At 43.8% G+C, this 23,638-nt stretch overlaps 1 protein-coding gene across 1 annotated transcript in view; it reads right to left on the bottom strand.

The window, feature by feature from the left end:
- LOC126160698 (agrin-like) overlaps nt 1-23,638 on the bottom strand; it is a 454,728-nt gene that overhangs the window by 129,072 nt on the left and 302,018 nt on the right. The window contains exons 14-16 of the mRNA XM_049916923.1: nt 19,774-19,953; nt 15,749-15,926; nt 13,232-13,459 (exon numbers count right to left, since the gene is read on the bottom strand). Coding sequence (XP_049772880.1) covers nt 13,232-13,459; nt 15,749-15,926; nt 19,774-19,953 — 586 coding nt within the window. The remainder of the gene's footprint in view (nt 1-13,231; nt 13,460-15,748; nt 15,927-19,773; nt 19,954-23,638) is intronic.

The following is a 23,638-nucleotide window of genomic DNA, read 5'->3' as shown; positions in this document are numbered from 1 at the left end:
TATTCTGAGAGTTTGTTTAATAAACAGTTACACTTCAAGCATAATACCTGATTGTCACATAATAGTTATTCAAAATAACTCTTACTATAATTTGATATTATGCAACGAACTTTATAAATTGAATGATGCGTTGCAGCTGCTCTCCACTGGCGTACGATTGTGCATTGAGTAAAAGACAGACAGGCCAAAGAGCTACGAAAATCGAACGTGCATTCAGTTCTACACCGTCAAGCTCGCAATCAAAGCAACAGATTACTTTAAAAAGGGTTGTCAGGTCACATGGTCATTACCAGGAGTTATGAGTAAAAGACGTGTGCAGCTCAAGAGATATCTCAGAGGGAATGCAGAATCTAAATATGAGGTTACTTCTGTTGTAAATATCGTACAGAGTTTGAAAGAAACTTCTTATCTGATGGTAATGAAAAGAGGTATTTAATTCGACCAAATACAGTAATTACACCATAGATTATATAGAGACGTAACAGTTTGTTCCCTCGAGTATTAATCTACCCTCATACACATTCAATACCTTCTTATCCTGTCATTTGTTGGAAATCATGTTCTTAGTTTATGAAAACAACTCACAAAGTACACTGAAGACCATAAGAATAATAGCTGAAACATTTATTGTGTTCACTGTAACTGTCTATTTGAAAGCTTAGGTGTTGTCGTTCTATGTATACTGAAAGATTTGTAACCTGTTGTAAGAAGAGTATTAATAATCATTACAAAATACATGTAGAACTTACATCAACAAAATAAATAAATAGGCAGATAACTCAAACAGTGTATGGACGAGTGTGTGTGTATGTGTTTTTTTAATGGCGATGTTTCAAAATGATACTTGTCCTGATAGACGCGCATGATAGCACGCTGTTTCTGGGATGCAGGGAGGTGCGCTGGGTTGGCATCGCCTTCCACTCGTGGACTAATGACGAGGACCAGTGTATCAACCAGCACAGATGAGGATGCTTTCCTACATCTGGCTAGGTGAAAACCGTGCTGGTAGCATGAATAAAGGGTCAGATCTGGAGCAGGGAGAGTGTTTTGAAATGTGCCTAACTCAGAGGTAACTGTACTGCAGGAGCAAGCACGCAACCTCCATGATGTTGCAACTTTTATGACCAATAGGCCACTTGGGTTGTTATGCTGTATTTATTTACGATCCAATTTCTGACCTTGGGGTGTTACCCTATTGCTTGTAGGGAGGACGCTGTTGTTTGTTTAGGCGTTATAGGAATAATTTATTATCCTTGTCACTATAATTTATGACTCATGATGGTTGCCAGATGTTTATCCAAGCTAACCTTATCGTAATTAGTATAATTTATGACACACTATGACATCACTAACAAACATGACTGCCCAACAAGTAGGAGGACAGATGTTGGTATTTATTTAAAATTTAATTTACGACCCAAAGAATGTCTGCGTTTGTGTTTAGACTTATCTGAATTAGCATAATTTACGGTCCAATATAGCCACAAGATATTTTTCCTCTTACCTTTATCGCTATGATTTGTGACACATTATGCCTGTCGTAATTATCATAACATACCTTCCTCTATCTTTACATCACCCATTCAGCTACCGCCGCTGCCGCTAATGATGCCACAGAATGCCTTGGTCACACCGCCACGTCCGTTCGAGTCGGAGATGGAAATGTGGAATAACTATCTCAAGAGCACAGCCAGCAGGACCATGCAAGGGCGTGGGATTGCCCGCGGGCTTCCTACGGTTACCTGGGTAAACAAGACACTCCACCAAGGAGGAGGGGGGAACAGCAGGCCTCGACTTCACGCCAGCCACCAGAGGCTACATATTTAGAGAGTCATAATCAGTCTTAAACACGCTCTAATAATGTTATAGCTGTAATATATACAGAAATGAGACATTATTAACGTTCCATCTCCCTTTTTGTACAGTAATCTTATACATTTTTAGATTTCCAGAAGGCTTTCGACACCGTTCCTCACGAGCGTCTTCTAACCAAACTGCGTGCCTACGGAGTAGCGCCTCAGTTGTGCGACTGGATTCGTCGTTTCCTGTCAGAAAGGTCACAGTTCGTATTAATAGACGGAAAGTCATCGAGTAAAACAGAAGTAATATCCGGCGTTCCCCAAGGAAGTGTTATAGGCCCTCTATTGTTCCTAATTTATATTAACGACATAGGAGACAATCTCAGCAGCCTCCTTAGATTGTTTGCAGATGATGCTGTCATTTACCGTCTTGTAAAGTCATCAGATGATCAAAACGACTTGCAAAATGATTTAGATAAGATATCTGTATGATGCGAAAAGTGGCAGTTGACGCTGAATAAAGAAAAGTGCGAAGTTATTCACACGAGTACTAAAAGAAATCAGATAAATTTTGATTCGCGGTAAGTCACACAAATCTGAAGGCTGTAAATTCAGCTAAATACTTAGGGATTACAATTACAAATAACCTAAATTGGAACGACCACATAGATAATATTGTGGGTAGAGCAAACCAAAGAATGCGATTCATTGCCAGAACACTTAAAAGGTGCAACAGATCTACTAAAGAGACCGCTTACACCACGCTTGTCTGCCCTATTCTGGAGTATTGCTGTGCGGTGTGGGATCCGCATCAGGTGGGACTGACGGATGACATCGAAAAAGTACAAAGAAGGGCAGCTTGTTTTGTATTATCGCGAAATAGGGGAGACAGTGTCACAGACATGATACGTGAATTGGAGTGGCAATCATTAAAACAAAGGTGTTTTTCGTTACGACGGGATCTTCTCATGAAATTTCAATCACCAGTTCTCTCCTCCGATTACGAAAAAAATCTGTTGGCACCCGCCTACATAGGGAGAAATGATCATCACGATAAAAGAAGAGAAATCAGGGCTCGCACAGAAAAACTGAAGTGCTCGTATTTCCTGCGTGCCGTTCGAGAGTGGAACGGTAGAGAGACAGATTGAAGGTGGTACATTGAACCCTCTGCCAGGCACTTTATTGTGAACAGCACAGTAATCTCGTGTATGTAGATGTATATGATAGCATGCTCTTATATGATTTATACGAACCTTGCAGTATGTAATTTGATGTATCGAATATCTACCACATCTACGTATTCTGTATTTAGAAAATAAAGTCTTGACTGGCAGCAGAAAAAGTTATTTTGTTTACGATTCCTCTGCAAAGAAAGAGGCTGATGCTGACGGTTTCTTTTTTTTAAAAAATTGTACATCTAGCATTGCTACGGATCCCATATTTCTAAAAATTATGGCTATTAGTAGAAAAAAGTTATTTTATAAACAAGCCCACTTCTTACATCTCGTTCTGAAGACGGAACAAAAGCTTGCTACTTAACGACTTGTAAGTTGGAGCGTCTAGGTGACATGTGAATGTAAAAGATGTCACTCACACTACCACTGCCAGTCCCGTTTTACCGTTCTGCTGCACGGTACTGTCTCCCCCTCTATCCTATGGCACAATTAGATGGTAACAGCCCTCCCAGTTGTATTATTAAAAAAAACCTCGTGTGATAAAGTAAATGCGCAATTATTACTGAGATATATAACTGTAATTAGGAAATGAATATCTGCAGCAGAGAGTGACAGCAAAGTCTTTGCCAGTAGAACTTAGGTTTCTTTTTACTTAGCGTTACACCACTACATATGATGTAATATATTGTAATATATTTATGGTAGTGGGAGATGATGGATGAGCTATCAAACTACTTAATCTTTAAATTTTTACTATGCGGTTCAGAAAAAGGAAATTCGTCTCATATAAAAATAAAACGCTGCCATTGCTATGCAGAAGTCATAAGGACCTTACAGTTTTGAAGTTTTCGAAGGAGTTTACCACTATAGAAATAACACTTTTGGCACGAGACAGGCAGTTATCACGATGTGGTTGAAAATAGAGGCAAGACTAAAGAAAAATCAAGACACTTTCATACGATTTGTTGACCTGGAGAAAGCGTTTGACAATGTACAAGGGTACAAGATGTTCGAAATTCTGAGAAAAATGAAGGAAAGCTATAGGGAAAGACGGGTAATATGCAATATGCGCAAGAACCGCGAGGGAACAGCACGAATGGGATACCAAGAAATAAGTGCTAGGATTAAGAAGGGTGTTGGATAGGCATATAACCTTTCGCCCCTACTGTTCAATCTGTACATCGAAGAAGCAATGACAGAAGGAAAGCTTCATGAGTGGGTTTAAAATTCAAGGTGAATCGATATCAATGATAAGATTCATAGCTACCCTCAGTGAAAGTGAAGAAGAATTACAAGATCTGTTGAATAGCGTGAACAATCTAAGGAGTACAGAATATGGATTGAGAGTGAATCGAAGGAAAATGAAGGTAATGAGAAGTAGGAGAAATGAGAAAAGCGAGGAACTTAACATGAGGATTGATAGTCAGACAAAGTTAAGGGGAGATTTACTATCTTTCGGTTCAAAAAATCGATTTTTTAAAATTGCATGTTTGGATCCATAAAAGTTTTAGAATCCACCCCCGAAACGGTTTTTCTGAATACGAACGGAAATGTTTGTTCAAATGGCTCTGAGCACTATGCGACTTAACGTCTGAGGTCATCAGTCGCCTAGAACTTAGAACTAATTAAACCTAACTAACCTAAGGACATCACACACATCCATGCCCAAGGCAGGATTCGAACCTGCGACCGTAGCGGTCGCCCGGTTCCAGACTGTAGCGCCTAGAACAGCATGGCCACTCCGACCGGCTGAATGTTTGTTATTAGCGGTTGAATAAAAAAATGCACCTGCCTGAAATCGGCCTTTTTCACGCACCAGTTTTTTTCGGGAATTTCGACTTTGTAGGCGCGAAAAATTATTCTATGTGCCCATGACTAAAACTGATAAAGTGATCAAGGTGCTTAGGACGTACTACGGCTTGGCAATCCGACGGCATTCCAGTTTGGTGGAACAGACGAAGAAGGCAATTTGGGCAACTTACTTCCACAAGTGTTCGACGGATGACCACCCACAACACCAAAATTGTCCGGCTGGAGAAACTAGTTGGTGTAAGTGGCGCATTGCAGAGGCTACCGGACATCTGGACGAATATCAACACGACCAGCCGCTCTCCAGAGAAGTTCAAAAAGTGTCAAAAAGTGATTCATCCGATCTATGAGGCCTTTTCGGAGGACGAGTTATTGTACCGGTGTTTGGGAGGAAACACAAAATTCAAATGAAAGTTTGAACGCGTGTGTTTGGAAGTTAGCCACCAAGCATTTGCATTCTGGTGCGAAGATTGTGGAGACTGCGACTTTCCTGGCAGTGAGTAACTTCAACGAAGGGTATTTAGCAGTTCTGAAGACCATGACAACGATGGACGTAACTCTGGGACTCTATTCGACGCAGTTCGCCAAGCATTCGGACGACCACCGGATTCAAGCGGCAGAAATCCGCTTGTCACCGGCCGTACGAGCGGCTCTGGAGCAGCGCAGGATGTGAGGAAGAGGAAGGACTAGTTTATGGATCCGGAATATCAGATTGAACGTAAGTTACATAATATTGCATTTATATGTAGTCAAAACTTCAAACGCGTTTTCCTCCAAATGACTTTTTTTTATCACGCGGTATGGTAACTTCATATCTACTGAACCGATTGGCATGATTCTTTGTTTCTGACAAAGGTAACTAAATTGTCTACGAGTTGTACCACTTTTATTCCGATCCATCAACTATAAATACTTTTACTTGGCCGACGAAGTCGAAAAATCGATGAAAAAAGCTCTATTTTTTTCCAAATGACCGCCATTTTATTTCCTATGGTCCAAATAAATTAAGCCAGGTACAACTCCTAAAGAATCGTATACACTTCGCTAACGTCAACTCAGTTTTGATTTCAGACGAGCCAGCTGACCTGTGATATACTGCGCGTGGAGGTCTACATCGAAATTTTGTTTCGTTCCGACAGCACTTCCGCCTTTGCTCTTCGACATTTCCAGTGGAAAAAATTCCAGTTTGTAGAGGAAATATCAATAACAATTCTGACAAAATTTGACATTGATATCTATAAGACATCCCGAGAAAAAAATTCTCAAAGAACTTGCTTTTTCGGGCCAAAGATAGTAAACCTCCCCTTAAGGAATTCTGCTACCTCGGAAGCAAAATAACCCATGACGGACGAAGCAAGTGTGACATAAAAAGCAGACTAGCAAAGGCGAAGTGGATATTCCTTCCCAAGAGAAATTTATTGGTATCAATTTGTGGAAGGAATTTCCGAGAATATACGTTTGGAGCACAGCATTGTATGGTAGTGAAACATGGACTATGGGTAAACCAGAACAGAAGAAAATAAAAGGGTTTGAGATATGGTGCTACAGAAGAATGTTGAAAGTCAGGTGAACCCATTAGATAATGAGTTAGGAGATTCTCCGCAGAATCAGCAGAGAAAGGAACATAAGGAAAACACTAGCAAGACGAAGGGCAGAATGAAACGACGTGTGTTAAGGTATCAGTGAATAACCTCCACATGATACGAGGGGGAGCTGTAGATACAAACTGTAGGCCTGGAAAGGAATACATTCAGCAAATAACTGAGAACGTAGGGTGCAACTTCCGCTCTGAAATGAAGAGGTTGGCACTGAAGAGGAACTCGTGGCTGGACAGTGCTGTAAGAGCTCTCTTCATACCGGCGTTAACTTGGCCTCCTAAGCCGAACTTAACTGCGAACTTTCGTTCGTATTGACGATATTTTTGTGGATCCGTTTTTCTATGGAACCTTTATAAAGCTGTGCCGATACCCGGTTGCTCGGCATAATAACTTGGTGTTCTCGACGTATATTCGTTTATGCTGTGCTTTTCCGCTGCTGATCTCTCGAGTGTTCCTCGCAGCATTTTGAGATATACCGTTGCGTTTGCCTGATGTACTGGCGGTCACATTGACAAGGGACGCAGTATATCCCTCGTACGTTACGTTGTGGTGGGTGTTTCGCAGACCTATTTGACGTTACATTTTCCGAGCAGCCTCGAGATTTTGGTTGAGAGCGGCCCCAAGTAAGGAAAACGAAACTCTCGTCTCCTTCCTCATCTTCCTGGTTTGCTGCATAAAGATGAATGACCTAATTTGTGCTTTACTGTACCCATTTTTGTGGAATAGTTTTTTGGGCTGTTGTAGCTTGGCTTGGAGGTTTTTCTTTATTGCAGATGACGCGCGCCCTTTGTACCATGGTCGTCAGCACTGTATGTCTCTGCTCTGGATGGTGGCAGCTCACTGCATGCAGATAGAGGTCAGTGTGAGTCTTCTTCTTATATACTGAATCGTATAGCATTGTCCTTTTCTTCATCATCACATACAAGAAAGGCAGATATCCATTGTCCTCTACTTTCATAGCGAATGCGATATTTTGATGTACGCTGCTAATGTGGTCCAGGAACTCACCCAGCGCCGGTCTGCCATGTTCTTACGCCACAAGTGTACCGTTGACACCGCGGAAAAAGTGCTGTGGTTTTTGGTGAGTGGTTCGAATGTCACCTCCTCAGAGCGTTCCAAGTACGAATTTCCAATCCCAGGAGACCGCATGGGCACTGCATCTGTTTGTTCAACATGTCCATACTGTACATGGCGATACTATGGGCACCCGGTGGCAGGTACAATTTATATCGGTCATTCCACCTGACACTAGCCAAGACTGCGCGGCATAGCCGAAGCAAGGAAGTCTTTGGAGCTATATTAGCACAGATGAAGGAAACTTACTTCAATAAAAGAAATTTATGTGTAAATGAAGTAGCTACTGAAATTTTATTTCTGGAGCACAACATTTTATGTAAGTGAAACGTAGGCCACCAGAAACCTGGAAAAAAGAAATCCTGGGAGCATTGCTAAATGGTGTTACCAAATGATGTTAAGAACTAAGTGGGCGGATAAAGCAAGAAATGAAGAAGTATAAAGGAAGCACGCGAGGGGAGAGCTCTATGAAAGACTCTTACCAGAAGAAGAGATAAGTTAGTGGGACTTCTGCTATGGTACTCAAGAATAGTTAACTTGACGACGAAGGGAGCAACATGGACGAGGGGACAGAGAGGAAGAAGAGGAAGAAGAAGACTAGAATATGAAAAACAGATTATTGACAATGTTGGCTGAAATTATGATTTATGTTCAAATGGGACTCAACATCTTGGGTCATCAGTCCCGTAGACTTAGAACTACTTAAACCTAAGGACATCACACACATCCATGCCCGAGGCAGGATTCGAACCTGCGACCGTAGCAGCAGCGCGGTTCCGCACTGGAGCGCCTAGAACCGCTCGGACAGCGCGGCGGGCTGTTATTTAGGGATGAAAAGATTAGCAGAAAACAGGAAAAAAGTAGATGAAAGCATCAAACAATGGAAAGACAGATGAATTGACCAAATAAAAAGCGCTTCTAAAAGATTTCGAAGGTAGGAGAGATATGCTACCACATGGAAAATCGCCAAATAAAAATAATCAGATTGACATCCCAATCTGATTTTCAGCTTTTATCTGCCAGAAACAATAGATATAAAAATTCATAACCAAAATAGCCGCATCGGCTGTGAATAGCGGATGAGAAGGATGTCTAGATACTTACAAGCGAATGACAGACAAAATTACCCAGTAGACTGGGGTACGGCGTCATGTATCAGTGTGCGACAACAGGAGCTGTAGTGAGAACTTCGTAACAAGCTTATGCAAACTGCTTTAAGCTCAAGGTAGACTGCAAGGCACTTCATAAAGGCTGTTGTCATGGTTCAGTCCGGATTTCACGGCATCTTTCTCAAGGTAAGGGTCTTGTACCGTAACACGTAGTAAGCAAATATTACTAGTGTACAGTCTCTTATATCTGACAGATCGTATATACTCCCCATGAATGTAAATCTTGTATAGTTCTGTACGATTAGGTGTGCTGAAAAAATATATCTCTACCATCTGAATATACGGCTACGTTAGAAAACCTCTCCAATAGATGCACGTCATATTTAGTACAGGATACGGTTAACGACGAAAAAAATGTCTCGGCAAAAGTGAATAGATGTTTGAAGCTTGTAATGGAAAATGAAAAGAGAAAGAGTTCTCTTATCTTAGGTAGCGGCGTTGCACAGGATGGTCGAAACTAGAAATTTATCAGACGACTACTGAACAATTACGCGAAATCAAGAAAAAAGTTACTGAATGTGCACTTCTAGAGAATAGCTTTATATGGGAGACAGGCATGGACAATGGGGAAAAACAGGGCGAGAACATGAAAAATTTGAAATACGCTGATGAACGAAAACATTATTATCGCTGCCTCAGGCGAGACTGAACTCCAGTTGGTGGCTTTGAGGGTACGTGGTGAAGGAAGAAAAGTCCAGCGAAGGAGTCCCTGATTTCAGAATCAAATTTATCGAAAACTAAGGTCGGTAGGCAAGTGCAATAGAAGGCACGTTTGTTGTGAAAGTAGTAAGAATTTTATACTGAAGTTTCGAAATAGTTTGAAAAGCTCCTGATAGGTGGTGGTGTACGCTTTGCAGCTCTTACAGTATCAGCTTGCATAATTAAACTTGTTCTCTGCTCGCAGTCTTTGCAATCACATCACAATCTTTTCGAAATGTCCACCACTAGCAATACGGAGGTGGCGCAAACGAACAATGAAATTTTCCATCGCATCCTGTTGTGTCCCAACGAAAACGGTTTCAGGTGCTACACCGGTGGCCGATTCAGGCTCGTCCAGCTTGGTGGGATGGTTCCGGCAGACAGTGTATTTCAATACGCCCCCAAAAAATTGTCACTAGGAGTCACATCGGGCGAATATGGAGGCCAATCCATTCCTGAGCCAGTAAATTTGCAAGTAATCCAACGCAATGGTTCTCTTTCCGAAGTATTCATCGAAAAGGGAAACACCTATTCAGTGCGACGTGGTCTGGCCTCATCTAATGCTAGCTGTGTGGCGACAAATTGTTCCAAAACTGCAACGCACCGTTCACTAGTGATCGTTTCGAGCATGTAAAAAGCAAGGTGAATAACGCCTCTGCTGCGTATCAAACAGTAACTTTGGGAGAATACAGTAGTTTCGCTTCACACAAATAGGGATTTTCGGAACCCCAAAATAGTTTTGTTTATTCACGACTCCATTGAGATGGGAGTGTGCGTCATGTGTGAACCAGATGCAGCCGACATCAGGTCCTTCATTATCAACCATTGTGAGAAACTGGTTTGCAAAGTCAGCCCTCTGTAGCACAGATCGTCCAGGTACGGAATACTCGCTTTGGATTTTGAATGGAAACATATGTAGGCTATGTCTGGGTAGTTTCTGCGTGTTGGAACGCTTCAAACTAGTTTCTGCTGCAATTCTTCCGACGGATTTCATTGTATTTTGCTGATTAATTCCAAAAATAGTGGCGACATTTTCAGAAGTAACTGCAGTTTGCCAGGTGCCAACAGTCCTCGTTAGATCATCAGCCACGCTGTCTATCCGCTGCAGTTTGACCAAGAGCTTTCGCATGGTTTTCGCATCGGGTCCTTTTGCAATATTAAATCTTGTTTGAAAACTGAACTTTCGCATGGTTTTCGCATCGGGTCCTTTTGCAACATTAAATCTTGTTTGAAAACTGTACCTCATTATGATACGACTTTGTTTTAACCTGTGGCATTCCAATACTAGAAAAACACGCTGTTCAATGAAATATGTAATTTAACCTTTTCATTCGGTACACTAACCTCCTTCCAATTTTGAACGCTGGAACTGATCGCTCTGAGCTGAGGCCTACTGGTTATAGGCACTATGAATTTCGATTACAGCGTCATCTGTTAGCAGCTGTTCGAACTATTTCGAAACTTCAGCATTACTTCTGTACACACTTTTTACGGCTTTCACAATAAACTTATCGTTTGGTACTCTCGTCTGCTGACCTTAATTTTGAATGAGGGACTCCTTTGCTGGACACCCTGTATATAAACGGAGTAGAGACGAACAGGGAATTATTCTAGCGACAATACAACCCGGAATGAGGAAATACACTGACGCAAGGGACTTTGACAAAGGGAAGGTTATGAAAGACCAGCACGTGGGAAGAGAATCTCCCCCGAGTCCTTTTGCATTTCCCTCCACTGCCTCCTCTCATTCCCTCTCGCGTCTGCCCTGCCCCTCTCCCCCTTTATGAGTCCTCTCCCTCCTTGGTCCCCCCCCACTCTTTTCGTTTTTTCCTTCCTCCCTTCTTGTTCTTCCCCCTCCTCCAGGTCTCCCCCCCCCATCTGCCTTTGGCTCGGGAGTGTCATCTTTGTGCCGCCATTTTCGTGCAGTGTTTTACAGTGAGTGTTTTACAGTGAGTGTTCCGTGTTGTGTTTTTTGGGAAGTGTTGCTAGCGGCCATCATACTGTCGCTGGGTGTGCTTTTTATCTCTTGCGAACAGAAACCAGACTGTCGCCATGTTTTTTAATTGTGTGTGTACTATGTTACTTGTCTGATTCCTGTGTCTTTTATTAACATTGCCAACCCCTTTTGCTTTCTGTTTTAACTTTCCGCATTTTTCCGCCATTTTACACTTCAAGTTACCGTTTTATCACCTGTTCTTCTTGTTTCTTTTCTTCTTCCGTTTTTAAAAACAAAGTCTGTAGGCTGTAGAGCAGCGTGCTAAGCTGCTGCCAGCCCGCTCCCTTCGGGGGGAATTGCAAATCAATAAAGAAAAATAAAAGATGAGCATCCATCCCCTCCATCCACCCCTCCTACCAACTTTGATCCTCCCCTTCCTCCCCCTGTGTTTTACCCCCAGGGCATCCTCTGTCCCTCCTCTCTCCCTCGCTCCCTCCTGGGCTTCCACTACCCCCCCTACCTTCTCCCCTCCCCCTCCCTCCTCCACTGCCAATGGCATCCACACCCTCCCCCTCTCCCTCCTACCGGCACCTCTTCCCTTTGGCAGGTCTCCCCGGCTTTGTGCATGAACAGTGAACCTTCGTGCGCTGGAGATCGTCGCCAGTGCTTGCGTGTGTCTTCATGTTAGTGCTCAAGTGTCTCTCCGTTTGTGCTCCACTGTTCACGTGTGTACTTTCTGTCTCCTCCATTTGTGTACAATGATGAGCGTTTTTTATTCGGACAGTGCGCCTGTGAACGGCTACGTGTATTTTAATATGTCTGTCTACCGTTTCTATCCACTATGTTTGTTTTGTTTGTCTGTGTCTCTTTATATACTGTTTGTATTATCTGTGGTCGAAGAGTGGCGTAGATAGGCCGCTGCCGGCCTACCTTTCCGTGTAAAGGTGTTGAAATGACAATAAAGGAAAAATAGATAGGCATCCCCTCCGCCTTGATCCCCCTCATCCCCTGGTTGCTCCTCTCCACTCCAACCCCCGCCCTCTGCCGCGGCTTCTCTGTTGTGTCCCCCCTACTCTTCAACTCTACACCCTTCATCTCCTTTCCCAAGGAGGCTTCCGCCTACTCCACCTCCAAGATGATGCCATCTCTCTCTCAATTTATCCCTCCTATCAACTCTGATCCTCACCTCCACCTCCCTTCCTCTGTCCGTTCCCCAGGCTCCTTCTTCCCCCCCTTCCATCCTCTTTTTTCCCCACCTAGCCTCTCTCTGCCTCTCTTCTCTCCTGCGAGTCCATTTTGCTCTCACCACCACTGCCTTTCCCACACCTTCTCGCGTCCGTCCAGCCCCTCCCTTTTCTATGTCCCCTCCCTCCATCGGCTCCCCCTTTTTTCTTTTCCTCTCCTCCCACCTTTTCCCCTTCACAGGTCTGGGTCCCCCCCCCCCCATCTGCCGCCATGTCACCTGTATAGTGCTGTTACAACTGAATGTTCAGTGCTGTGCGTCCCCTGTCATTGTTGCGAATAGCACTCATACTGTCGCTAGTTGCGAACAGAAACGAGACTGTCGCCAGGTTTTTTAATTGGGCCTGTCTACTTCTAGTGTGTCTTTATCCGCATCGTCACCGCAGTGTTTTTATATTTTAAATTCCACAACTTTCCGCCATTTTATAGTTTCTTGCAATGTCACCGTCTTATCGCCTGTTTTTCTTGTTTGTTTGTATTCTCATATGTTTCTTAACTTTTCTGTAGGGTGTAGAGCAGCTTATTACGCTGTTGCCAGCCCGCCCCCCCTCCTCCTCGGGGGGGGGGGGGGGGGGAAATTGAAATCCAATAAATAAAAAAAGACAAGCGTCATGGCATGGCTGGTCGCTGTTTGCGATTTTCTGGGTGTAGGGATAGATGGTGTGAGCAGTGAGGTGTGAAGAGTGGGTGGGTTTTGGGGAGCAGAGTGTGGAGTACCGGGGCCACACACTTGGAGACGTTGGTGGGCGGGGCGCCCACGTAGGCGTCGCCGCGCAGGTCGAGGGCTCGCAGCGGGCCCTGCGACTGGCCGGCCACCTCCGGCCCGCCGTCGACTCGCAGCTGGCCGTCGCGGTGGTAGCGGCGCGCCGTGACGCGGTGCAGGCGCCCCGGCGCCACGCGCTGCCCAGACGCCAGCCACACCGGACCGTTGCCCAGGTTGTACCGGAACTCCACGTGGCTGCAACACCGCCACGCACCAAAGATCACACTACCTTACAGGCAGTCGCAGTTTGGCCAATGTAATGACGCAAAATCTCTAACAGTGGCTGTTTTATCAGTTTATGTATGAACATATTTCTAAATGCTTACGGAAAATATGTCTTCTGTTAAAATGATTCATCAGTGTGTGGGAAAATACAGTCAGATTTTCATTGTCCGAAATCCAAGCAAATCTGCAATATGCACTACTCGCAATTAAAATTGCTACACCATGAAGATGACGTGCTATACACCCGAAATTTAACCGACAGGAAGAATATGCTGTGATATGCAAATGATTAGCTTTTCAGAGCATTCACACAAGGTTGGCGCCGGTGGCGACACCTACAACGTGCTAACATGAGGAAAGTTTCCAATCGATTTCTCATACACAAACAGCAATTCACCGGCGTTGCCTGGTAGAACGTTGTTGTGATACCTCGTGTAAGGCGGAGAAATGCGTACAATCACGTTTCCGACTTTGATGATGGTCGGATTGTAGCCTATCGCGATTGAGGTTTATCGTATCGTGCCATTGCTGCTCGCGTTGGTCGAGATCCGATGACTGTTAGCAGAGTATAGAATCGGTGGGTTCAGGAGGGTAATACGGAACGCCGTGCTGGATCCCAACGGCCTCGTATCACTAGCAGTCGATATGACAGGCATCTGATCCGCATGGCTGTAACGGATCGTGCAGCCACGTCCCGATCCCTGAGTCAGCAGATGGGGACGTTTGCAAGACAACAACCATCTGCACGAACAGTTCGACGACGTTTGCAGCAGCATGGACTATCAGCTCGGAGACCATGGCTGCGGGTACCCTTGACGCTGCATCACACACAGGAGCGCCTCAACGACGAACCTGGGTGCACGAATGGCAAAACCTCATTTTTTCGGATGAATCCAGGTTCTGTTTACAGCATCATGATGGTCGCATCCGTGTTTGGCGACATCGCGGTGAACGCACATTGGAAGCGTGTATTCGTCATCGCCATACTGGCTTATCACCCGGCGTGATGGTATGGCGTGCCATTGGTTACACGTCTCGGTCACCTCTTGTTCGCATTGACGGCTCTTTGAACAGTGGACGTCACATTTCAGATGTGTTACGACCCATGGCTCTACCCTTCATTCAATCCCTGCAAAACCCTACATTTCAGCAGGATACTGCACAACCGCATGTTGCAGGTCCTGTACGGGCCTTTCCGGATACAGAAAATGTTCGACTGCTGCCCAGCACATTCTCTAGATCTCTCACCAATTGCAAACATCTGGTCACAGGTGGCCGAGCAACTGGCTCGTCACAATACGCTAGTCACTACTCTCGATGAACTGTGGTATCGTGTTGAAGCTGCATGGGCAGCTGTACCTGTACACGCCATCCAAGCTCTGTTTGACTCAATACCCCGGCGTGTCAAGGCAGTTATCACGGCCAGAGGTGGTTGTTCTTGGTACAGATTTCTCAGGATCTATGCACCCTAATTGCGTGAAAATGTAATCACATGTCAGTTATAGTATAATATATTTCTCCAATGAATACCCGTTTATCATCTGCATTACTTCTTGGTGTAGCAATTTTAATGACCAGTAGTGTACATCCCCAAATGGACTTTACTGGAGGAGGAGATTCGACGGTTCAGAACTAAGTATTCCACTACAAAAACTACATCACCCTCATACTTCGATGAATCTCTCGTAATGAGAAGTATTTTAGCTAGAATTGCAGTTGGAGTAACAGTAGAGGGTGTAATAGCCGGAAACCGGTCGTTGTCTAAGCAGTGAAAAAAAAATTAAACTGAAACGATATTTTCAGTTTCTACTTTGTGAACTATATTAAGAATGTTAGATGACCTCAATCGGCATTACGTGTTGAAGTCAGCGAAAATCAGGTTGCTGGTAATGTACTTGAAGGGATGCCACTGGAAGGCTCTTCACTGGTGCTGTTTGTCAATAAATTCGGTAGTTTCCTTAATTTGGTTCAGGTAGCGCTGGATGTAGAGAGCATTAATTTCGTTGATCAGAAACAGGGCGTGGGGGGGGGGGGGGGGGGGGTCGCCGAACAAGAGAGTAACTTGCCCGGAATATCGTCCCCTCAGTATCACGAGAGTAGTCATCGTAGATGAGATCGTGGAAATTGTTTAAAGTGTAATAACCCGGGACATTTTCGTTTAGGGGAAGAAGATGAGATCGTGGAATAAAAATGCCATTTAGTTATCCTCCTCATTAACTAAGTTCATTATGCTCATACTTTCAGTTCTTTATTACTCACCCGTCAACTACGGCCAGCGACACGAAGTCCCCAGTACCATCTTCTTTCTGCTGGCTGTACAAGATGATACCTTCACTGGCGTAGGTGATGAATTCTACTTCGATACTGAGCTTATGGTACGCTTTCAGTCCCCTCAGCTGTACGTACGAGCTTCCGTCAAAGGCAGGAACATGATACGCTGTAACATAATAGAATTTTTTTTATAATCACCCATAATACAAATCTCCGATAAGAAAATTATAGTAAATTACTCACTTTATGAGAAAATATGTCAACTGAACGTCCATATTTAAATAATGCTTCATCCTTAACGGAACGAATGTTGTTAGTTACCAGCCACGTTCAAATTTATGGACGATCTCTAATCGATAATGCAGTCATGCTTCATGAACTTGTGTGTGAGTAAGTTGCAAAATTTGCTTACTCTACAGACAGAGTGTTGCAGATTGAGACGGAAGGAAAAGTCGGCTGTGGCGGAACACGTGTTTTGTGAGACCGACCACGTAACGAACTTTGCCGATTCGCAGATTCTAGCTGTGGTGAAGAGATACGAAACTTGCTTGTTCAGGGAAGCAACTGAAATTCATTAACGTGACAATAGTTTTACAATAAAGAAGAGAATCTCTAGATAAATGGATCTGGATTTCTGTGCTGCAGTTAACTACCGTTGCAGGTAACAATGGCAGAAACAGAGTGGTAATGACAGGGAAAATTCCTCAGACATTGGCGCCACGGATGCATATAATTTTCAGCAGCCGAATCGACCTTGAGTCTGTCACCAAGAATGCAGGATAAACCTTTGATAGTCCCATCTATTCGTGGTCTAGCTTCAAACAGGCGTTGATGTGTGATGGGCAAACATCTATTAGGCGCACTACGAATGTAGTGGTGTCGACATAGTGGGAATGTGGGTCTCACGGGGAACGTGCAAGGGATAAGTCCCTGCAGACGCATTGTTCTCTGTGCCGTCGGTGGCTGAGATGGATAGAGCGTCTGCCATGTAAGCCGGAGATCCTGAGTTCGAGTCCCGGTCGGCGCACACATTTTCAACATGTCCCCAATGATGTATATCAAAGCCTGTTTGCAGCTAGGGTGTCGATTTAATTATCATTTCATTCTAGAGAAGCTGCACGGTCATCAGTGGTACCTGTGGTTGGTGCTAACGGTGAAGTACGGAGGACATGGTATTACGGTAGGAGCAGTATTTCTCGTGGTTAGGGTGTGGTTCTCCTTATCACTCTTAAGCAAACGCAAAATGCGGAAGGATATGAACAGATTTTGCAGCATTGTGTGCAGTAGAGGAACAGTTCAGACACGATAATTGTTGCATTAGTACGACAGGGCACATTATCATAAAGGAGAATCTGTGAGGCAATGGTTTGTGCACAATGATATTCCAGGAGTGTACTGGCTCACCAATGGATCAGTTAGGACGACGACTTGGCTTCACTCCCAGCGGCCAACATAACTGGTTTCGGCTGTAGAGGAAGTATGGGCTGCCATTCCTCCAAAGACATTCAGATATCTGATGGAAAGTGTCACCAACAGAGTTCAAGCCGTCATAAAGGCGAAGGGTGGACACACCTCATATGTATGTACCCTAATTGGTGTCGGGATACCTTTGATCAGACAGTCTAGAAGTAAAGAACCTGCCAGGACAGCCACGTGTATTAGGGCGCCGCTTCTGGGGCTGGGGAGGCGTACCGGAGAGAAACGAATGAAGCTGCTAGACTTTCTCCACTAAATCTACCCTTTAATGGCCAGTACGGAACTACGGACCCGAACCAAGTTCCGCCTTTATTCTGCAAAAATCCTCTCGGAGCTTCTTCACGGCTGCTCGACATGGCTCACTGTTTGCCCCTCATTCTTAAGCCTCCTCCAGGCAACCCAGAATCGATGTTTTCGGGCCATATTCCGTGCGCCTCATTGGGTCCGAATCCGTGAACTCGACATGCTGCTCCTCAGGGAACAGATTCGAGTATCCACTACGAAACTCCTCGACAAGACTGAAACACTTTGCTCGGCATCCAGGCATCTCGAGTATGTCGGCTCTTTGACACCTGCACGGTGGCACAGAGTCAAGGAATCCCCAAGTCATCGTGGAAGATATTCGATAATGACGTCGTTTTGAAACCGATTGGAAGAAAAATACAAAATAAAAAAATATAAAGTTAAAATAAAAAATTCAGGAACCAGCACCTCAGCATGGTCTAAAGATCTGGATCCCAAGACCTTGTTTAAGGGGCTCCGGAAAGGCTCAAAATCATGAAAAGTTCAATTTTTACTTTTTTGCGTTTTCTGAATCTGCAGACTATTACCTTTTAATAGATATATAATTTATTCAATTCCGAAGACTACAACCATTTTTAATTTTTTTTTGAAATGTGTTCTACATGGGCGTGACCCACTGTGGCGCTGTTAAACTGCTGTCAAATGGTGTTATTATTAACGTCCGTGTTCATCAGGTACATTTTAGTGATGTGAGATAAAGTATGTGTTGTGGCTAACCTGTGATGGTTCAATATATATCGCTGGTGTGATTGTCGATTGTTTCATGTTTATTTACAATGAAAGTGTAAATAGTGTTATATGGTCGAGAATCCCCAAGACTGTATTTGTTGGAATAGAAACACTTCACTTTGGTGTGTATGATGCTGTTGCGACTTTCAATGATGGCAACATTGTAAGGTGCAAGGTATTTAGAAATATGGGAATGAAGATAGGTTCTAACATGGTACGAGCGATGCTTGCTTTAGACAAGGAACGCCTTCGGGCTGCAGACAGGGCTGTAAAGAGTCTAGAAATACAAGCAAGAGTAAACAGGACGAGGAACAAGAGGAAGCTGGAGGAGGAGTTTGCAGAGGATGAAGATAATTCATCCTATGGACCTGGAATGCACTAAAAAGTTAATCCAATCTTTGTCGCTCGATTTCCAAAACTTTTATTTTCTCCTACTAATTACATGTTTTCTAAGGATCTTCCAAACATATTTGTTTCAAACTTTCAGTAAATGTTACACAGTACCTTCTGCATAATTTAACACAGCCTTTTTCCAAAAAACTGCATATTTTTGAATATATAAATAAAAAATTGCAAAAAAATGTGAATTTTCATTACAATTGAAAAAAAAATCATCTTTAATAACTGAACTAAAATTTTGTAAAATCCCTGTGTTAAGTTGTAGCCCATATTCCAATAAATAATCTGTAAAAAGTTCAACTTCCTACCTCAAATACTTTGTGAGGAAAGATGTAATTTATAAGCGTTATTTTAACATTGCAAGTATAGGGCGTTCCGGAGCCCCTTAAGAGTAATAAAGATGAATATGCCAATTTACCTTCACCCCAGAAGTCCAGTCACACGGATGACAGTTCTTTGGACACCTCCCCCTCCCCCTCCACACACACACACACACAAACGACCAGTGTTGTTGTTGTTGTGGTCTTCAGTCCTGAGACTGGTTTGATGCAGCTCTCCATGCTACTCTATCCTGTGCAAGCTTCTTCATCTCCCAGTACCTACTGCAACCTACATCCTTCTGAATCTGCTTAGTGTATTCATCTCTTGGTCTCCCCCTACGATTTTTACCCTCCACGCTGCCCTCCAATACTAAACTGGTGATCCCTTGATGCCTCAGAACATGTCCTACTAACCGATCCCTTCTTCTGGTCACGTTGTGCCACAAACTTCTCTTCTCCCCAATCCTATTCAATACTTCCTCATTAGTTATGTGATCTACCCATCTAACTACCAGTAACGGTGCAAAATCCAAAGTAACTTGCTGACCCCGTGAAGATAGGGGGTAAGGCCGGGAAAGAGAAGAAGTGGTAGCAGTTAGGTATACATCTAAAAATTACAACTACGTATTCGTAAATAGGGGCCCCATAGTTCATGAGTGCTATAGGCCTTGAGAAGGTTCTTCGTGGGTGCACGCGCGCGCGCTTGTGTGAGTGAGTGAGTGAGTGAGTGTGTGTGTGTGTGTGTGCGCGCGTGGATGAGGGTAGTGGGTTTAATCTTCTGCTCACCCAGACAGTGCTGGCGGTCGTGCGAGGGCGTGCGGCCGGGTCGGCAGCGGCAGGCGGCGGCGTCGCAGCGGCTGCCCGGCACCCCGCAGTCGGCGTCGCTGGAGCAGAGGTCGCCCAGCAGCGGCGACAGCGCCTGCACCGTGGCCGGCGTCGGCCGGTACATGCCCGCGTAGTACATGTCTGCCGGCACGAGCAAAGTATACTAGGCTGAGTGCACAGGGGCGCTGCACCAACACCGACTCAAAGGAAGGCCTCGGCGCTTGCTGGTGACGTCACGTCAGCTAGGCACGGCGAACGCCAGGTCTGTTGCAGGCAGAAACGCCTGGGCGTGCTTATCACTATAAATCTCTTATTTTTGGCCAAACTGTTTTGGATTCTGCAGTTTTATTTAGATGAAAGATTTTCTTACTATCGTAAAGCTACAAAGGAACATAATAGTTCTGTATTACTGAATCCTGTCTAAACAAACGTAGATCAATATGAGAAGATGCTTTGCCTCATTGCAAGCTTCGGAAATTTTGCATTCAAGTAACTATATTTACTTGAACCATTTCATTACCGAAAATTACCCCAACCCCCTTACAATTAACTCGTTTCTTTTATTTATTTATTTATTTTCGTTTGACATCATCACTGGAAATGTGAACTAATTTACATGCGTAAATGTCCAACTGTTGGCCGGCTGTTGTGGCCATGCGGTTCTAGGCGCTACAGTCTGCAGCCGAGCGACCGCTCCGGTCGCAGGTTCGAATCCTGCCTCGGGCATGGACGTGTGTGCTGTCCTTAGGTTAGTTAGGATTAATTAGTTCTAAGTTCTAGGTGACTGATGACCTCAGAAGTTAAGTCGCATAGTGCTCAGAGCCATTTGAACCATTTGTCCAATTGTTGCCAGTCATTAGATTACAGTCGTTTTAACGAAAGGTATTCTAAACAGGAAAAAAATAGCTTCATACATCGAAAATACTGCTGAGCTTAAACTTTTTGAACATGCACATTCAGGCAAATGCCGGGATGGTTCCTTTCAAAGGGCACGGCCGATTTCCTTCCCCGTCCTTCCCTAGTCCGATGAGACCGATGACCTTGCTGTCTGGTCTTCCCCAAAACAACCCAACCCAACATGCACATTAGAAAAGATAAATATTCCCCTCTTGCAACTGAAAGGAGAAACTTTATAAGATAAAAAAATTTTATTTGATAAAAGAAGTATCTCTCTTTTGCCTCTTCTTCTGTTCCCCCCCCCCCCCTCCGCCCCCAACGTGTACAATCGCAAGATATTTCATTAACATTCAGTGCTCCTCACCCCATAGTCAACCAAGATACCTAAAGAAGAGCACCAATATGTTCACAGTTTCTTGTAAAAGCTACCCACTATAAACGTAGCTTCCTCAGATTTACAAATAAGGTAAAGAAGCACGAATTCTGGTGCTGCTGGACTATGAAGTTGTTTTTGTATGTCAATCCTTAAAGCAGGTGGAAATTTAAGTTCAGGAGTACACTATTTGTCAAGAAGTGTAATGAATTGCACAGTTAATTGATTGCAGAAATCTCTCAGAACAATCTGTGTTGGTCAACTACCGCCAATAGTTTCACATTTTCCTGTGTCAGAGAGGGAGACACCACCATTATGAGTATGCCGGCAACAGACCTGGCGTTCGCCGTGCCTAGCTGACGTGACGTCACGAACAAGGGCCTTCCTTTGAGTCGGTGTTGGCTGCACATGGGGAATATGGTGTAAGCTGTATTGCCTACCTTCACGGGGGGAGAGGACGTCAAACCGGCCGACTAGGAGCAGGACAAGCAGCACAGGACATTTTAATTTCCACTGTCAATACTTTTCCAAACAAATTCGTAAAACTTTTTCAGCATAACCAGGAAGGATTCACAATTCAAACTGATAAGAGCGGAAGTTCCAAAACCTAACAGAATATTTTTTTGCATATAAAATCTCTTCATTTTTTCACTAACTTTTGGATGCACCTGTTAAGTAGGTATACATTTCTTCGTAGCAGAGATTCTTCTATGAAGTTTGAAGGGCATACAAAGCATACTTGTAGGTGTCTAGAACTCTAGAATTCCTTTATCTGATGAAGAAATGAATGAGCACATACATTTTAAACTTCATGTTTAGGAAAAAAAGCTCAGAATTTGTATTTAATTACCTCAATTTCTACCAGTGTCCTAATACATTTGGAAAATTCTAGAGTTCTGCATTAAGGATGTTGTGTTTTATAATTATACCACGTTTGAAAGTAATAGAACTCTTCATTTTGGGTGTCATATGTACCTACATACACAAATTTGCATTTTGCGGAAAATTCCCGTTAAAGTTTCTTCTCGTATTTGGCATTCTTTTAGAACTGTCCAGTACCATGAGCAGGTTCTTTTTCACTTTATATATCAGCTTTCTTCCTTTTTACATTCCTATTATGCACTCTTCTTAATTTTGTCACCTCCAAAAATGATTTCTCTGCTTTCACTACACGCTGTCTATTGCATACACAGCTTTCATATACTTTACTCCAGGCTAAGTTGCTACTTTCTCTAAAACATATTTTCTGCTTTTGACGCCGTCATGAAAACATGAAACTGCACCATGAACACAAATAGCAAGAGCATATCTTCCCGCAAGTGGTTTTTGGCAATATTTCCCATACACATTGTTTAAAATTCACAGTTGGGGTTTGGTACCATCATGCATAAAAAAATGGCTCCAAGCACTATGGGACTTAACATCTGAGGTCCCCTAGACTTAGAACTACTTAAAGCTAACTAATCTAAGGACATCACACACATCCATGCCCGAGGCAGGATTCGAACCCGCGACCGTAGCAGCAGCGCGGTTCCGGACTGAAGCGCCTAGAAACACTCGGCCACAGCGGCCGTCCCCATGCAGACATAAGTTTCAATAAATTCAATAATACGAATAGTCATTTGGTTCAGGTATGAGAATACGTAGCGAAAATACACAACTTTGAATTCCACAGAGCGAAATACAGTGACGTATGACAGAAGAATGCTCTGCGAAGAGATGTGGCACTGCACTTTGATATACTTAACTCACATAACATGTCTTATATTTCCTTAAACATATATCTTTTATAGAGAAACTCTTCAGAAAGATGTGCGCTACAAAATGAGCATATTTTTGAAAAACTGATTTAAAATAGTTTTGACGTTCTATCACAATGTCAATAAAATATCATGTAGGCCAGTTGTATTTTGTGCACCCCATTCTTCTGTATCTGTACTCCGGCGTCCACTGCTGCGGCAGGCGTGAAGAGATACTAATCCTCCAAACATTATTTCATAACTGCGGCGTCAAATAACTCGACTTGTAATTCATATAGGAAAAAAGGTGCCGGACGGGTGAAGGTTCTGTACAAGCGTAATTATATACGAGGGGCGTTCACTAATTAATCCAACACATCTTATCCTCGGCAAATTTCTGTTGAAAAAATGCAGAATTTATTGCGGGACAGAAAAATGCAGAATTTATTGCGGGACATTGTGGAATATTTCTGCTTCAGTCCCTACAGTTTCATGAACTTCCGATAGGTGGCGTTTGCAACGGAGGTGCGATTCAAACAGAGAGCTGTCGAGGCGTTTCTCGCTATCGCAACAAGGTCGCGCAAACCTGTTCGATCTCCCGCGTGCCTGCCGGCCGAACACATCTGTGACTCCTGCAGTGCTGGGACGTGCGGACTCTCTCATTTGAGATAATCGACGGTTCACTGCCGAGCACTTTGCTGCACAGCTGGACGTTTGTTGGTAATGGCGACACACTCGTCCACCTGTGGGGTACCCAGAGGTGTGCGCCTGCTGGGTTCCTCACCGCTGTTAGAAGCCCATAACTGAACCGGAAACA

The sequence above is a fragment of the Schistocerca cancellata genome, chromosome 2, assembly GCF_023864275.1.
Source record: "Schistocerca cancellata isolate TAMUIC-IGC-003103 chromosome 2, iqSchCanc2.1, whole genome shotgun sequence".
Classification (NCBI taxonomy): domain Eukaryota; kingdom Metazoa; phylum Arthropoda; class Insecta; order Orthoptera; family Acrididae; genus Schistocerca; species Schistocerca cancellata.
Note: the sequence above shows the minus strand (reverse complement) of the source record. Positions and strands in the feature narration are given on the sequence as shown.